This window comes from Corvus cornix, chromosome 23, assembly GCF_000738735.6.
Source record: "Corvus cornix cornix isolate S_Up_H32 chromosome 23, ASM73873v5, whole genome shotgun sequence".
Taxonomy (NCBI): Eukaryota; Metazoa; Chordata; class Aves; order Passeriformes; family Corvidae; genus Corvus; species Corvus cornix.
Genome location: NC_046352.1, coordinates 7398961 through 7417433, shown reverse-complemented (window position 1 = coordinate 7417433; position 18473 = coordinate 7398961). Strand labels below are relative to the sequence as shown.

The 18473-nt window shown below is 42.2% G+C and overlaps 1 protein-coding gene across 1 annotated transcript in view; it reads left to right on the top strand.

The window, feature by feature from the left end:
- Positions 1 to 17565, top strand: part of ZMPSTE24 (zinc metallopeptidase STE24) — a 31046-nt gene extending 13481 nt beyond the window's left edge. The window contains exons 6-10 of the mRNA XM_039564648.1: positions 3610 to 3751; positions 6045 to 6205; positions 7590 to 7694; positions 15347 to 15490; positions 15783 to 17565. Of these exons, the coding sequence (XP_039420582.1) occupies positions 3610 to 3751; positions 6045 to 6205; positions 7590 to 7694; positions 15347 to 15490; positions 15783 to 16007 (777 nt within the window). The 3' untranslated portion in view covers positions 16008 to 17565. The remainder of the gene's footprint in view (positions 1 to 3609; positions 3752 to 6044; positions 6206 to 7589; positions 7695 to 15346; positions 15491 to 15782) is intronic.
- The last annotated feature ends 908 nt before the right edge of the window (positions 17566 to 18473 follow it).

Below are 18473 nucleotides of genomic sequence, written 5' to 3'. Positions count from 1 at the left end.
AAGATAAGCACTGAAAAAGCTTTAGAATAAGTACTGGAAATACAGCAGTATGCGGTAATAGGTTTTCCTTTCTCTTAAATACAGAAAGGGCACAAGGGCAAGTGCCAGCAGATTGGCAAGGCAAAGCAGATTGTGCTTTCATTAGTGGTGTTTCCATTGGGCATTTCTTGTAGGTTACTGCACAGGTCTCAGTGCATTGCTTGGTATTAAGAGAAGTAGCAATGTTTCATTGTTCTGCTTATATAGCTGCTTTCATACACTGAATTGTAGCTGATGTGTTTAGGGTTTATGTAAAATGACGTTTTATCTATATCATAAGTATTTGATACTTTCTATTGTTACTCTGAGGGCTGTATTTTTTGTCTCTTTCAGCATAGTGCTCAACTGCCTTTTTCCTCAATATACAAACCAGTGCTCACCCAAGGTAGAAATTACACAAGTACCATTGTATATAGTCATTCATTTTTAGATTAAAAAAACACTTTAACAAGTAAAAGAGTAAATGGCTATGTTACAGTGATGTAATAAAACGTGCCATGTTAGCCCAACAGTAAATATGGGTCAGTCAATCCCTAATTCTCAGCTGAAGTTCAGACTTCTGGGTTGGAGTGCACTATCAAGAAAATTTTAAGGAATATTTGTATAGGAAGTCATGATAGTTTTCTGTCTTAAGTTTCTTATTCATGACTTAAGTAAGTGTTGCTTTTTATCTTTATCTTCTCCCTGCTGCTAGATTCAGATCACCTCTATAGCTTTCTTGGACTTCTGATTTGTCAGGTTTCTCTCTAAAGCAGAGGCACTGGCTGGCTACATCTGTACAAAAATGTGATGATAATGCTGTGTGGGAGGCCACTGCAATTAACACAGGAAAATCTGATTTTCCACTTGCATAATCTGATAGCTGCATTGATTTTCTCAGATATGACAACGTGGAAGGAATTGTGGCTCATTTTAAGTCATGACTGCAAGCTTTTTCATAATGCTGTTTTTATGGGATACAGATCTCATTATCTGAATTGTATTTGTTGCTTACTAGCATTTTTGCTTCACTGATGCTTAACATGTAACTGAAGAAAAATATGTGTGGGTTAGTAGATTTCTATATGGCCATTAACTCAAAGCTTGATGACAACAGTGCAGTAGCAGAAGTGCCCCTCTTAGGTGGTAAATTCAGTTTAAGATTGCTACTTTGAATTATTTCAAGCTTTTGTTTGTTGGCTTAATTATACAATGTTTCTGTTGTTTTGTTATGCTGGCTCCTGCTTTTTCTAGTCCGGGTGTCCTTATGCTGTAACATATTCCCTTTTTTTTGTTCGTTTGGTTGGGGTTTTTTTGTTTTTGTTTGGTTTTGGTTTTTTGTTTGTTTGTTTTTGAATGCATTTTGAAAAATCACAGTGTTAGGTGTCAAAAATGCCAGGTCACATGTATTGAAATTACTATAACAGAAAGATTTGTTCAGACAACAGTTCTTAAAGAGCTGTTTTTTTTCTTGCAAGCTTTGATCAGCAGCATACTCTTAAATCCTAACTCATCATTTGAGCTATTTCTCTCTCAATCTGTGTGAAACAGTTCATACTTACAACTTTTCCAGTGTAGCCTTATTATTTGCAAAATTGGATATTAGTTCTTTATGTGATATCCAGTTCATATGTTAAGTGTTTCATCTTAAAAGCTTTAAAAACTTGGTTTTTCATAGAAGGATTAAGTTGGAATTTTAAAATAAGTGATGAAAGATACAGGATTTTCTGAAATGGCCTGCCCTCATTTGTACACTGAAAGTGAAAAGATTTTTTATTTATCTTCCTTTATACCAGTCATTGACTGTATTTATTCTTGCTATCTTTTCTTAAAATATAGATTGTAAAAAATATTGCATGATCTCATATGAGAAACTTTCTGAATGCCCCTTTTGTAGTCTTTAACAAGCAGGTTGAGTAGAAAGATGTAGGTGAGTAGTACCAAGCACTAAATTTCAAGGTGAGAACCAGAACATATGCAGCTGAAGCCACATTTCTCTCTCTCACTTTCCTATTACAAACTAGTACTTTATTTTTGCTCTGCCTGCAGCTTCCCATTTAGCTGTCCACATAGATTTTGTCCTGAGGTGCTACAGATATATTTTAGAACCTGATATAACAGGTTTTGTCTGTCTTTTACACAACAAAAGGTAGAAAATAAAACATCTTGACAGAGCTGCAAACTTCTGTACTGAAAGAATACTTAGCATTCTTGGCTTATTCTTTTCCTCTGGGCCCCCTCCACCCCTGAGGGTTAAGTGCATGCCTAGACAATTGGTGTGTGCCACCTCAACTTCATAGTGTTGCAACTGCAACTTTATAGGGTTTCAGGCCTTTATGTGTTTGAACAGCCTCTGACATGCAAAATCATCCAAAGGGGTATTAGATTTACCCTTTAGAGTCTGGTTTAGGGAAAAATTCCAGTTCCATAACTCTGTAATCAGAGTTGCATCTTCCTACTAGTCTGTTGTGCCTGCTGATACCAAGGCATTACAGAAAGATCTGAGATAAAACCTTATAATTAGTCCCCACATGCTATATGGTCTGAAACACTAGTCTGGAATGAAAAGCTGGTTTCTGTTCTATGAAATACCCTCCTACACCTTCTGCAAAATATCTGCAGAGGTTTAAGCCTCTAAAATGACAGCAACAAAAATAACTGGTGTTTCATATTGATGCCCTCACTTGCTGTGACTTCACAAAAGTTAGTTTTTCTGATTTTCTATTTCATTGGACTTTTTCAACGGTGCACGCACTGTCAAAAGTCCAGGTACGTGTTTTCAGTGAAATAAAACGTATCAAGATAATTTTGAAGTTAATGTTGATGTCCATTTGCCTCTCATGTCCTGTTCCTTTTTCACTAAGCAGAATTTAAACTTTTAAAATAAATAAATAAAAATAATTTTGTGAAGATCCAGAGTATGAGGAAAGGAAGTTGAGCTGTCCTTTCCATCACATTATTCTAGTTCTGGCTTTCTCAACTGGGCCGCAGCTGATGCCAGCTTAAAGAGATGCAGGTGCACTGCAGTGATGTTTTTGGGTCAAGGCTGTTAGTCATTGTGGAACCAGAGGCATCAGACAGTCAACTGCCTTGGCCCTGCCAACAGCTGGGAAATGGAAAGAAGACAGGGGACGTGAAATTTCTTGCCTCTCTTTAGACAGTTGCTTTGCAAGTTAGCAGGAATTAGTCCCACTTCTTCTATCTCCTGGTTCCTTCATCTCTGCAGCTGAGTATGAAACACTTCAGAGCTTTCCAGGATTGGTGAAGTACATGGAAGTGACAGCCTGTCACTGATGAGCTCCCTGCTCCCAGCTACCCAGAGGCCTTGTCTTCTGTGCTGTTCACACCAGTTTTGCTGAAGCGTGTAGGTGGTTTGTGCACCGGCACCTGCCCCATCCTGTTGCTGAACTGTGGACTGGCCACCAGACAAAGCAGCCCATAGAGAGCCTGGCCATAGATCCCACTTCATACAGGACTCTGCTTTATCAAGTGTTTTTTCTGAAATTATGCCCTCTTTTTGAACTTTTTGCTCCACCTTTAGTACTAAACACGTTTGCATGGCCTGTTCTTAATATCCACATGTGTTTGCAGGTGCTTGTTACAATCTATGCAGACTATATTGCACCTTTGTTTGATAAATTCATTCCACTTCCGGAGGGAGAGCTCAAGCAACAAATTGAAACAATGGCAAAGAGCATTGACTTCCCATTGACTAAGGTGTATGTTGTTGAAGGTGAGGTTTTGTTTTGTTTTTTTTAAATAAAAAGGCTTTGTAATTTTAAATATGTGGGGTTTTAGCATTGATTGTGGATGCCGTAGTAGGGTAGTTGCTTGCATTGCTCAGATACTGCAATACTTGCCAATGTCTGTAGCATTTTCCTGGTCTTTTTCCTGAAGCTCAGTGCACAGCCTGAACTCAGCCTCTGGTTGGAAGCATTGTCCTGGGTCTGTGGAATGGAAATACGCAGGTTGGTCAAGTCAGGGAGCACAGAAGTAGTTAAGATTACAATTTTAGAACTGTGAAACAAAGAAAATAGCTTTTTAATTTTTCGAATTTCAGTTTAGCCTTAATTGTCTCAAAGTCCTTGGTAAAACAGTTGAAAAAGTCTTGAAAATTAAAAATACCTATTTCACGGGGATGGTTTCTTATGCTGTAGCTGGATGGTCTCACACCTACTTTAGACAAATTCTTTTCACTTTCTAATACTGAATTTCTCAGGTTATGGAATATAACATGGAGCATGCCAGCTGCCATGTCACTTCAATTCCATGTTCATGGAGTACTTTACTGTTTGACATTTCCACTGTTACTTATTTTGCTCCTGTCTGAATTTGATTGCAGGGGCTTTCCCAAATTTTGTTTTGGTTTTGTGTCCCAACTGTGAGGCTCAGAGGTGTTTTTTATTGACGTTGTGAAAGCAGTATGAGATGGCATAAAGACCTAAAATGATAGAAGTTTGCTGTTGGAGAGGGTGGTGAAGGCTTTATCTAGCCTAGAAGCTGTGACTCAAAACTTTGGACTGGTCAAGTCCTGCCAGTGTTCTGCCTCAGTGCTGCTCAGAACCACTGATACACTTGGGGCACATGAAATGCTTCTCTTTTCAAGCCGAGCTAAAGCTTTTCAAGCTTGAGAGTCAGTGCAGGGGTTTGCTAAACAGGTACGGTTTTCCCAAATGTATTGCTGTCAGTATCCCAGCTTTTAACAATGGTAAAAGTGCCATGAACCAGTTGTTGGTACTGCAGCCCCTGTGCAGTGTCCTGTGTTGGCTTCTGCAGCATGTCTGCTTAAGTGCAGGGAGCTGCAGTGGAGGCTGCTAAAGCTCCAAATACTGTCCCACTCCCCCCCTTTTTTCTGTAGCATTCTTAAGAGTGTTGAGCCAGCACCATTCCCTTTTGGCATGGGGGACTGAATGTGGGAACATTTTTTACTGGTGTTTTTCTGCACTCTGTCTTGGCTCTTCCTGCTCCAGAACTGAATTCTTGGTAAAATGTGCAACTAAGTCCTTTACTTTCAGGCTTCATTCTGTAAGAGGCAGATTACAAGGGTTCCTTCTCTACCAATGTTTAGTGAAAGATGAAGATTTTTATTACACACAGAAAGGAAACCTTGCTATTCTGTAGGCGTTCAGATTTCTTCACTGGGCAGGGACCAGGTGCTGAGGCGTCATACTCTGACCAGTCCCTTCCTCTGTTAATCTGTCGTGGTTTGGTGCTGAAGGTCACAAAGACCATCTACAGGTTGGCTTCAAATCAATCAATGGATATTTGTGCCCTAAGGGGTTTATGCAGTTCATTCATTTATACTAAGTGTTTTAAGGCAAATGCCTTCCAACTTATCCTTTGCTGCAAAAAACTCAGGGGAATCCACATCTGCTCTCATGGAGACATCCTTCAGTCGTGATGTTGCTACAACTTCTGTCTATAAGGAAAAATAAGCTTTTAAATCAACTGAAACTGTCCACATTCCATGGAAAGAGATAAGTTTCTTGGCCCTAGGTGTATTGACGGTAGAAACAGTCCATGACTGACCTGATCTCGATAAAGGTAGCTGTAAAAAATGGCCTATTGCAAACAAAATAGTATTGCAGGACTGTGTTATCTGTAGTCCATCTCTTCTCCTTATCTGTTTCTAAAGTCTTCATATTTATCTGTTTACATTCATCTTTGCTGGCACATTTGAAAGAATTCTGCATAATTTGGCACAGGTTCTTTGCCTGCAGCAGTGTCAATGCAGAATGCTCTTTCTACTCTAAATCTGAAATTGCAATAGAATTTGCTTTTCTTCTTGGACACTAGGTGTTCAAGACTGCTCTTATGCTTTTAGTGATTACCTGCAACATTTCTCTATTGGAGTCATCATTAGATTTTAGAATATGCTTCAGCTTGCAAACAGATGTGCTTGAGTTTGTCTGCTGTTCATTTGGGGACTTTGAGAATTCCTCTGGAAGAATCTGGTCTTTGCCATACCTTACAGGCTTCAGTGCATGGGATTATTCAGATCATGGTGTTTGAATTTTCCCCATCAGGTTCTAAGCGTTCTTCCCACAGCAATGCTTATTTCTATGGATTCTTCAAGAATAAGCGGATAGTACTCTTTGACACACTCCTGGAAGACTATTCTGCTTTGAACAAAGAACCAGCAGAAGGAGAAGATGGTGAGAATGAAGAAACAAAGTCTAAAACCAAAGTGAGTTTGTTTTTCATTGTGTTATTTATATTAACTTCTTGGTGAGATATTCCCGTGTGTTTTCTAATGTGTTTTAAAGGTCCTGAGTAAGTTGCTAAAACCCAAACCCTAAGGATTTCAACACCAAAGTATGCCTGATTTGCTAATTGGAATTTCTGGGGCTGAGTTGTGCAGATAGCACCAGAGACTGTAAAAATCTGCAGGGGCTTTAGCAAAACATTAGTTCCCTGCATGTGAAAACTAGACCTTCCTTATAATTGTTTGAATAAGGGACCTGTTCAGGGTTTTAGCTCATCTTCTTCTCCTGGGACTGCCACATCAAAGCTTCCCTTTGAAGGAAATACTTTTAATTCTCAGTGTGTCATTTGTGTGCCTTTTACTGCATGCAGAGTTTTTGGTGCAGGAGGCACACCGCACAAACAGATCGCACATGTGCATCCTCTCATACCCAGAACAGGATGGTGGCCTGGCACTGGCCTCTCCTTTGATGTGCAGGTGCACATCATGAGTCTGCTGAAACAGCTGTTGTGGCCTCAGAAGAATATGGAAATGACTAAAGCTAATGGAATATTTTCTGAAAAACCTGAAGAAATAATTCTGAGAAAAACAAATGGCCTCGTGCAGCCTAAGGTTAGATCAATGTCTAGACTGTTATTCAGTCCAGCTTCTGTTCCTTGACAGAATGTTAGTGGTTCCTAGAGTTTTGTTTGTCAAAACTGCAGGAGTGGGTGGTGAGAGGAGGGGATGTTGAGCTCACCTGATCTAGTCATAATGAGAGTCTGTGTTCCATTTCAACAGGTTCTTCAGCCTTTGTGTTTGCTTCTGACTTGCTAATGGATCTTTGAACGTGCAGTTGTCCTTCCTAACTATAGCTTTAAGGCATGTCATAGGGCTTTTTGAAGAGGACAGTTCCTTTTTAAAGGAACAGTACCGCCTTGGGAGGAAGGCTACATGTTGAGTGTTGAAGGAAGTAGGAACAGGGCTTTGCTCTCAATTTTCCTCTGAAAGTCTGGAGCTCTGAATACCTGCTTCCAGTGTAATGCTTTGCTTGAGTAAATAAACAGGATGAGAAGGAGGGATGGTAGGAGAGTGTTTGGAAGACAGATCTTCAGTGTTCTTTCAGGTTTGCATCAGCATGTCTGCATACATAGAAATAAGAAAACCACCTCATAGTAGAAATCTTCTTAAACTTAAAAGATTCTATTTTTGTAAGTATCTTCATGAAAAAGGCTCAGCAAGAAATTATATGTGTGTTTCTGCTGTTGGAAGGGAATGGTCTGATCTAGGGATACTTAAATGACCAAGGAAAAAACAAATGAGTAAGAAATTTATTTGGTTGTGTTCAGATATACCTGATAATACTTCTGTTTTGTTATTCCCTCAGAATAAGAAACAAGGATGTAAAAATGAAGAAGTTCTGGCTGTACTCGGTCATGAATTGGGTCACTGGAAACTAGGTCATACTGTCAAAAATATAATCATCAGCCAGGTAAGTTATGATAAACTGTTTTTTTTTTCCTGGAACATCTGTAATTATAGCTGTTTCCAAATGCCCTCTTTCAGATTTGTCAGTGTACATTCACCTGATATACTTACGCTCTGTGACAGAAAGTTTGGGTTTTTTTCTTTGCTCTATCTACAATGAACATATACTGGCCTTTCTGTTCCCTCCCTTGCTTCATCTGGTTGGTAGTAAGCATCTCAGAAAGCATGTCTACTGCCGTTTTAATTCATCTGAGCAGCCTTCTGAAGTTGTGTCATGGTTTAGGAATGGTACTCCCCAATTCAGTGCCCCCACCAAGACTTCCAAAACCACTCTCTCACTCCCCCACTTTTCCCCTTCCCCTCCTCTCTGTCGCAGATTGAAGAGGAGAATTGGAGGCATAAAATGCAAAGATCACTCACTAGTTGAGATAAGAACAGCAATGCGATAAGAAAACAAACAGTAACAGCAACAATACTGATGACAGTGGGTGCAAGAAAATAAAGGATTCGTACAGAAAAAAACAACTGTACAGTAGACAATACTGGACAGCTCCCTCTGCCATGTTTTCTCAACTGGTAGAAACCCCTTCTCCCTGGGAAAGCCTTTCCTCTCCCTGTCTCCAGCAATGATGGGAGGTGGTATAGAATAACCTCCTTGTCCTGGCCATGGCCCCTCATGTGTACTGCAAAAATTAACTCTGTCTTGGCCAGAACCAGGGCATTAGCCCCCCCTTATTCGGTATCGTCTATGACATGCCCAGATCCTACACCTTCCAACTATATATATACTTAGATATATGTGTGTGGATATATACACACACAAGTGCAGCTATCATTTCCATAGTTGGTGACTGTACCTCCAAGGTGTCTGTTGAGTTCATTTAGTCCATGGCTGTGGGTTCTATCGGTCCTAGATGTCTTCCAGGACAGCAGGGCTGGTGTGCTGTTGGCTGGTTGCAAGCTGCGTCAGGAGCTCACGGCTTGTGTATCTGACATACTCCATACTCATTGGTCATGGTAGTTATGGCACACAGTGGCAGTGTCATTGAGCAAACAGTATTGTATAATTCAACATTATAGACTGTTCACCCAAAAATCAAATCCCCTTGAGGTACACATCATGTTTCACAGAATCACAGAATAAGCCAAGTTGGAAGGGACGCACAATGATCACCAAGTCTAACTCCTGGCCCTGCATAGCATCCTTTTGCATTACCCACCAAGTGCATCCAGGTCACTGAGCAAAAAACAGTCTCACAGATGGGTTTGCCTTTGCTTGATGCAGAACTAATGCAAACTGTCTTCCCTAACACATTTCTAATATGCACCAAGAGACTTTATCCCCATCTATGCTATGTAGGCTGTTGAGCAGGGCCAGCTCAATTGGTAGAGCCTCTGGGGTTAACTAACCAGATGGCCTTCGCTAAATGTAGATCCCAATGTTTGCAGGTCCCACCACCCCTTGCTTTCAGTGTGGTTTCTAACAGTCCACTGTACTGTTCAATTTTCCCAGAGACTGGTACCTGATAGGGAATGTGATACACCCACTCAATCCTGTGCTCTCCGACCCAGGTGTCTATGAGGCTGCTTTTGAAATGAGTCCCGTTGTCTGACTCAATTCTTTCTGGGGTGCCATGCCACCACAGGACTTGCTTTTCAAGGCCCAGGTTGGTGTTCTGGGCAGTGCCGTGAGGCACAGGGTGCTTCTCCAGCCGTCCAGGGGTTGTTCCTGCCATTGTCAGCACATAGCACTTGCCTTGGAGGCTCTGTGGGAATGTGATGTAATCGATCTGCCAGGCCTCCCCAGATTGATATTTCGACCATTGACACCCAGACCACAGAGGCTTTACCCTTTGGGCCCTGCTTGATCACAGCATGTTTCACAGCTATAGATAACCTGGGAGATGGTGTCCATGGTTAAGTCCACTCCTTGATCACGAGCCCACCTGTTTGTTTCATCTCTTCCCTGATGATCTGAGGCATCTTGGGTCCACCAAGCCAGAAATGACTCACCCTTATGTTGCTAGTTCAGATCCAACCCTTCCCAGTCTAGATCAGTCCATGGCAAATAGTTGGGCTGTGTTTCCTCCCTTGGGGCAGGCAGTTCCAGTACCGGACACCCCTCCAGGTGAAAGCAAACTGTGGCCTGCACTCTGCTGCCAGAGGAATGGAGAAGAGCACATTAGCAATTTTGATGGTGGCACCACTCTGCTGCCCTGGACTCCAGCTCATACTGAAGTTCCAGCATGTCTGGCACAGCAGCACTCAATGGTGGCATGACTTCGTTCAGGCCACGATAGTCCACTGTCAGTCTCCACTCTCTGATGGACTTACGCACAAGCCACATGGGGCTACTGAAGGATGAACGAGTCTTGATGAGAAGTCTCTGGCTCTCCATGAATCGTCTCATGGACGGTGGCATGGAGTCCCAGTTGGTGCAGTATTATCGACGATGCACTGTTGTGGTAGCGATTGGTAGCTGTTGTTCTTTGACACTCAGCAGTCCCACAGCAGAAAGGTCCTGTGAGAGATCAGGCAAGGGATTCATCTGTCAAATTTCCTCTGTCTGTACAGCAGTTATCCTGAAAGGCCAATGACGCCCTTCTGGGTCCTGGAAATACCATCTCCTGAGGTCATTTTTCCCAGGATGAACAGGATCTCTGAACCAGTCACAATGGGGGGATTTTGCCATTCATTCCCAGTTAGGCACACTTCAGCTGTTGGGATCCCCCTGTCACCCCAGAAAGAGAGACAGATTCTGCCCCTAGGTATCTTGATGGCATCAAGATGCCCTGGTGTCAACTAAAGCCTTGTACTCTTTCGGGTCTGATGTGCCAGGCCATTGGATCCAGAGAGTCCAGTAGATCCGATTGTCCCTTTCCTCCACCTGGCTGGAGCCAGGGCCCTTTTAATCTTGGTCATAGTACTCATTGGTCACCTCTTGTAAATATAAACTGGAGGTCCCTTCAAGAGGATTGGAAGTAACATCAGCTATTCTGTTTTGTCTGAGGAGCTTCCCACTGGAAGCTGGAGCAGCTTTTATCCTTGTAGAATTTCCTGCAGTGGTTGTTCTACCTCTCAACTCACGTACTCTTGCTGCTAGGGCACAGGTGGGTTTTCCATCCCACTTTGTGTCGTCTCCATTGTCACACAGGTAAAACCACAGCTTTCCTCACGGTGTGTACCCTCTCTCTTGAGCAGAGGGGGCAGCTGCTCCCAATAGAAGAGACTCTGGTCCGTGCTGGTGGGACATGGGACATTTCCTCTTTAACTTGCTCAAGTTGTTCAAGTCTGTTTGAAGTCTTGGACAGTCTTTCCGCAGCCAAGGTGCAGATTGGTAGAGAGGAAAAAGATCATCATATTGCCAGAGTCAGGTAGTCATGTGAAGCACTGTTTTGTTCTCCTTCTTTCATTGACATCCAAGTCAATGAGTTGGCATACGGCGATGGCATGCTCCCTAAAAACTTCCACTCCGTGGATTGTGTACACTGGACCTCATCTGGATCTACAGGGGACTGCTTGTTACTTAAAGCCTTATAGAGTACCTCCAGCACAGCTCTCAGATACTGGAAACCTTTCTCTATGGTGTTCCACTTGCCTTGGTGCACTAATAGATCATCCTAGAAGGGGTACCTTTCCCTCATGCTTGACAGGAGTTGCCTACAGAGGTTGAGAGTCTCTGTCCTCTTCCCAATCCCCTTGTTAATGCCCACATCCTGGGACAGGGATGCCAGTTGCTGGGCTTCACTACCCTCTAGTTTCACATCATCGGCTGTGATATTCCAGCACTGGAGGAGCTGGGCCACCAGGGGCTCACACAACCAGTGGCTGAAATCTTTTTTACGTATCTTGCAGCTCACCCAGGTATAGGGATTATCTCTGGCTTTGCCTCTCCTTCCTGTTTTGAGGGCCCTGCTTTCTCTTCATCCCTCACTAGGCAAACTGATTTGGTCTTGTATTTCTTCTTCTGTATAGAGATGACTGCTACTGGCACGGGGTGTTCTTCTGGTTCAGCTGCAGTTTGAGTGGCCACAGTGGCTGTTGCTCTGCTTTCCTCCTCCTCCCTCTGAGGGTACTGTCTAGTGATGAGCAGTGTCTGATAAATAGTAGCCAGGACCCAGCATACTGCAATAAGTTGCTCCTCTCAGGAGTTGCTGCAGCTTTGCTTTGCAATTGTTCTGTCACTTTATCAGGGTCCTGTAGTTGTTCAGGGGAGAACTCCCAAACCACTGGAGCAGAGAATTTCCCCCAAAACTGGCTCATTTCCCCCCATATTCTGTGCTACTCATGACTGTCCATGCTTTGGGCAGACCTCTGAATAACCTTCCTAGAAAACTCCGTCCCAACTCTTGAACATGGTGTGGACCGTACTGAAGACGCCTGGCAGATCTATCAGCCAGAGCATGCTTTTCCTAACATCCAAGGGGACTTCAGAATTCTCAAATGGTGTTTTAAAAGGCCTGAAGGACAAAAAGGGGCTGGAAAGCTGGGGAAAATCATCCTCTGCTTGCCCCACAGGCTCAGTACCCTTATTAATGGCCTCTCAAAAGCAGCACCTGAGGTAAGGGTAGGAGAGAAACACTGAATACACATCCCAAATCTCTTGATGCCCTTGATGGTATCATGTCATAAACTGATATCACACAGTACATCAACAGAGCAATGCTGATCCCTCTCCCCTCACTAAAAAATAATCATCACGAGGAGCACATGGTGCATTAAGGGGAATACATACAGGGTTAGGACCACACTCACATGAACAGACCAAGCAACATTGTGATCAGTGGCTCCTTACCTAATACAGCGAATCTTTAATTCAAATGTGTTTCCAACTCGGTCTAGGTAGATCTGTTCTTATGTCAACCCTTCATGCCACACAGGCACTAAATAAGGCTGTGGTGGTTTAGGAATGTTGCTCCCCAATTCAGTGCCTCCAAGACTTCAAAACTACTCTCTTGCTCCCCCACTTTTCCCCTTCCCCTCCCTGCTGTGGTGGAATGGAGAGGAGAATTGGAGGCACAAAAGGCAAAGATCACAGGTTGAGATAAGGACAATTTACTGGAAACAGCAGTGAGATAAGAAAATGAACAGTAACAACAATACTGATGACAGAGGGTACGAGGAAAGACATGGGAAAAAATAACTCTGGTAATAGACAGTAACAGGTGGCTCCCATTGCCAAGTTTTCTCAACTGGAAGGAACCCCTTCTCCTTGGAAGAGCCTCCCTGCCCCCCAGCAATGACGTGAGGTGGTACAGAATAACCTCCATGTCCTGGCCATGGCCCTTCCTGGCTACTGCAAAAATTGATCCTGTCCTGGCTGGAACCAAGGCAAGTTGAGACACATATATCTTGCTTTTTAACACTTATTTAATCTCACAGCCTTTTCTGATGGTCTGTTTCCATCCCTGTGCTAGGCTAGGACTGGATGCATCCCAACTCCCAGCCTGCATAGGTTTTTGTTATTACCTCTGAGAAAGCTTTGCAGCATGTGTCTGAGAGCATCTGTCATCCTCATTCCTTTAAGAGCTGACAAGAAATGTGACTGAGGATTAGGAAATCTGATATAGGAGGGTATTTGTACTTACTTATATTTTATTCTCTTACCTTGTACATTGGTGAATAACTTCATTGTTCTGATTTTGGTGCATGCCCAAATGGGGGTGAACAATGAAGCAATCTCTGTAGAAATATGTAATTGCTTTGTTACAGATCTGTGTTGTTCTAGGTATCACTCATGCTTCTTTTCTCCAAGTTCTCAGCCTTTTCTGTTTTGTTTGTCTGAGCTGCCCTCCTGCATACCTTCTGTAATTTCATCATAGAACCACAGAATATCCTGATTTGGAAGGGATCTCACAAGTCCATCTCCCTGCCCTGCACAGGACTATCCCCAAGAGCCACACCATGTGGCTGAGAGCATTGTCTAAATGCTTTCTGAATTCTGTCAGGCATAGTGCTGTGATCACTTCTCAAGGGAGCTCATTCCAGTGCCCTTCCACTCTCTGGATGAAGAACCTTTTTCTATTATCTAATCTAAACCTCCCCTGATACAACTTCAGGCCATTCCCTCGGGTCCTGTCACTGGTCACCACAGAGGAGAGATCAGTGTGCCCCTCCTCTTCCTCTCTCAAGGAAGTTGTAACTGCAAGAAGTCTTCCCCTTACTCTCCTCTTCTCCAGGCTGAACAGACCACGTGGCCTCAGTTGCTCCTCATACAGCTTCCCCTCAAGGCCCATCAACATCTTTGTTGCCTTCCTTTGGATGCTCTCTAATAGTTTAATGTCTTTCTTATATTGTGGTGACCAAATCTGCTCACAATATTCAAGCTGAGGCTGCTCAGCCCAGAGCAGAGCAGGACAATCCCCTTCCTGGCCCAGCCTGCAGTGCTGTCCCTGATGTCTCCCAGGCTGCTAGGGCACTGCAGATCCAGCTGGCCATCAGCCAGGAGGACCTCCAGGTCCCTTTCCTTGGTGCTGCTTTCCATCTCATTCCCCACTCTGTCCGTACATCCAGGGTTGCCCCATCCCATGTGCAGAATCCGGCACTTTGCCTTGTTGAACTTCACATGGCTGGTGATTGCCCAGCCCTCTAATTGGTTGAGGTCTCTCTGCAGGGCCTCCCTGGCTTCCATGGAGTCAACAGCTCCTCCCAGTTTTGTGTCATCTGTGAGCTTGCTTAGTAAATCATGTCTTTCTTGAGATGTGTGCACTGTTCCAGGAATGCTGTTCTGTTCTTTTTCAAAGGCTATTCACAAGCTTTTCAGGCTGTAAACATCACTGTTAAGCTCCTGTTAAGGAAACTGCTTCCATACTGGCTTTTTCTTACCTGTGCAGCTGAATGTTTCAGTGAGGCCCTTTCTGCTTTTTGCTTTAAGGCAATTACTTCCCAATTTCTTGTATTAGCATTGATCCCTGCTAGCTAGTAACTAGTACACTGTTTTTGCCACTTAGCTCATGTAATTTGTCTTTGGATACATTTTCTAGATATTACTGTTTTGCTGTGATAGACTTTATCCTCAACTTCAGAAATTTTCACAAATTCTTCTGCAAAATCTTACACTTTTTCTGTTGGTTGTTTGCTATCACAGCCATCCTTCTTTTCTGTTCTGTGTGTTTCAATAACAAACAGTATTCTGGCACCTTCCATATTACTCTAAAAAGACCAAACAACCACTTAGCTTGAAAAGGTACTAATCTCCCCCTCTAGAAAACTTGGTAACACATGGTCCTGCCTCTTGGCTCTGAAAAGCCAGGCAAGCACGGTGCTTGTACACAGTGCTGCACAGCTTAGATGGAAGCATAGATTGTTTCCAGGAATAGAAGTACAACACAGCACAGACACATTTTGTTTGGCTTTAAACTTTTTAGAACCTATGCTTAATTCCAAGGAAATGGGTTCTACCCTGTTCTCCCTCCTTGCTTCTCTTCTTGCTTTTTCATTTCCCTTCATTACTTTTTTTTTTTTTCACTGACAGAAAATAGTGGTTCTTTTACTGTTGCGTTTCAGAAGCAGGTAAAGACCAGCTGTTTGTTCCTCTCTGTATATTAGTTCAAAAGTAATCTACTTGTTTATTTACAGTGGCATCCCTGTGCAAATCTGTAATGTGAGGTTATGTAATGACTTATCTTAATTAAGAATGTTTTTTCTTTTCTCTAGATGAATTCCTTCCTTTGCTTCTTCTTGTTTGCTGTGCTAATTGGTCAAAAAGAACTCTTTGCTGCATTTGGTTTCTATGACACCCAACCTACCCTGATAGGCTTGATGATTATTTTCCAGTTCATTTTTTCACCTTACAATGAGGTAATGACACTGAAGTATCATCCTATTTAAGTAATGATTCTGTTTTGTCAGGGGAAGTTTGAAGTTTCTAGGGGCTGTATTGGGTGCCTCATTTTGATAATCTGGCTTAGTGCTGCATGTTGGGTAGGACTCCCAGTTTGAGGTATGGCTTGGATAAAGCTTAGTGAGATCAGTCTGCAGCCACAGTGATGTGTGGGATGCGGGAAACTAGATATGGTGGTATTTACTGGCACTGAAGGGATTTGCAGATAGCTGAATTTTAAAATAATTTTTAATACATTTCTCTCCACAGGTTCTCTCATTTTGTTTGACTGTATTAAGCCGACGATTTGAGTTTCAAGCAGATGCATTTGCCAAGGAACTTGGGAAGGCTAAAGACCTATATTCTGCTTTGATCAAGCTAAACAAAGATAATTTAGGATTCCCTGTTTCTGACTGGATCTTTTCAATGTGGCATTACTCCCACCCACCCCTTTTAGAAAGACTTCAGGCCTTGAAAGATGCAAAGCAAGAGTGACAGCAATGATTGCTGGTTCAGAGACAGTGCTTCCATCTCAGAAGCAAAGTTCAGAGCGGCTTTTTAGTTTTTTTTAAATGGATAATGCAAATTAGTGCACTGTTAACAGCACCACAGATCTGAGTATCCTGAAACAGGTATTAAATTATAAATGACTTATTTTTAACAAAAACAAAACCGTGGAACTTAATTTAGAAAAAGTGCTGGGTGAAGACCTTCCCCCCCACCCACACACTGACTTTTATTTCCATATCATAGTATAGACTTTTAAAGGGACGAAAACAAGTATAGACTTCAAAGCACCTTTTACTTCAGTTTATGTATGCCTTGAACATTGCTTTTGGTCCTTTTTCTATTCTCAGCATTCTGTGAAGCTTCCCAGTCTCACCCTCTTCACAGTGAAGAGGCTTTGGGTGACTTGATTTACTGTGTAATGATAGTTGTACTTGCCAGTGTGTTTTAAAAAGCTGAATGCAGCTGCAGGCTTTTCTCCTGCATTCATGTCTGTCATAATGAAAAATGCTACTTAATAAAACCCTCTTTTTCTGAAGTGTGGGAAGAAGGATGAATTATAGCTGAGGAAATGTACCATGTCTTCCTTGAAAATGAGCACTAGGTGGTATTTAGTAGCATTATAGTGGGCTCCTATTGCCCATGGTGCTGCTGGGGGTGTGGGAAGGATGTTACAGGGAATCAGGACTGGACCCACGTGTTGGAGAAAATTGCTAATTCTCTCTTGTTCTCCTTTTTTCCACATCTCAGTTCCTCCATTTCTGTTGTACTTTGCCTAGATTTTTTGTGTATATGGAAATGTCCAGTTGCTCAGCCAGTGTATCAGAGCCATGCTTTCATTCTGAGGGGGCTTATCCTCCATTCCATTGAGGGTTTTTCATTAATATGAATCCAGCTGAAATAGTAGTATTCTTCATCACTGTTCTTATATATAAAAATTCTTACATATGAAAAGCCCAGGAAACAGTTTGCCCACATCAGTTACTAAAGAACAAAATGGGTAAATGTGGAAATGGCTTCGGCATTGATTATCTCAGACTTTCTGATGAAAAATGGGATTATATTTACTTTTGTTGAAGTAAAATTAAAAGTAAGATATAAGTTTTCATGTGCATACAAATGTTTTGAACCAGCCTGAATACACATACTCCATATAAAAATCAGATTTCCTATCTGCAGTAAATGAAAAAGTTCTGCTCAGCTCTGTACAAAGAGAGAAATCATTGAAGCAAATTGTCATTGTTTCACATGTCAGAATACTCTCATATGTTTTATTGTTAGCTTACATTTGTTTTTCTGATCATAGGGAAAAATGCCTTATAAGATGATGGGCACAATGATGTCTTGGGTGAAACAAGATGTTGCTTGAAAGCCCTTTGTGCGCCTTATTCTAATTGTGTTTATACCCCAGCAAATATGGAGCTAAAGTATAGATACGGATTTAGGAGACACTTTTACAAACATGGAGAGCCTATATTTGTCATGTTAACTGTATTTAATAAAAGGCCCTCAAAAATAAAAGCATTAACTTAAATCTGTCAATTCAGAAGGATAAATGTGTCAAGTTTTGAATGAGACATTGGCTGGTGTAAAGCTATGGAAAACATGTTATGTGTGCTTTGAGAAAACCATTTGTCTCATCCATTAGATAAAAATTGTATGCAAAAAAGAATTTTCTGGCCATTTCAGAAATTTGGGTAAATGCAAACAAAAGGAGATTAAAGTGGGAAGATGAAGGAAATGCTAGTTTCTATGGAAGCATGAAATACTTAAAATACTTAGCTTACAGGCGAAGATAGTGTTCTTACAGCAATTGCCTGTTACTTCCTTTTCTCCCCTATCACTGTTTAGTTATCTCTGCAGTTCTTCTAGCTGGATTTCATATATAACTACTGAACAAGGTTTCAGAGTTGGTTCCATTCTGCTCCAGTTGCTTCTCAGCACTGCAGTTGTTTGTCAGAGCGTGCTGCTGACCTTTTACCTGCCCACATTACTACGGGCCATCTGGAGTGCATCAGCGACATCTTGCAGACCTTCTACATCCTGTAGTTGCTTCCTGTCTCCCTAAGAACGGTCAAAATTACCCCTAAGTCTTCCTGCGCAACTTCTGCCTTCCCAGGTACCTAAATACTCTTACAGTGTCTATACAGCCATGTGATAAGCCAGTACCAGCTTCAAGCCGAAGTAGGTCTGCTAATGACCAGTTTTAAGGAGAGAGGCAAGAAAATTAGCAAGTGTGCATATAATTTTCTATTACCTTTAGCAAATACTCTTCAGATACTCAAGACAAGGGAACCCAGAGCAGAACATCTCTGGCAGTATGCTCCTCCCAGGCATCTGTGGGACTGCTGGGCATTGATCATTTGTGTCCTATCCAAAGGCTGGAGCTTCAACTTCCTATTTCCTACCTTACCAGCTTTTTCTGCTGGTCTAAGTAGAAACCTGGGAAGAAGA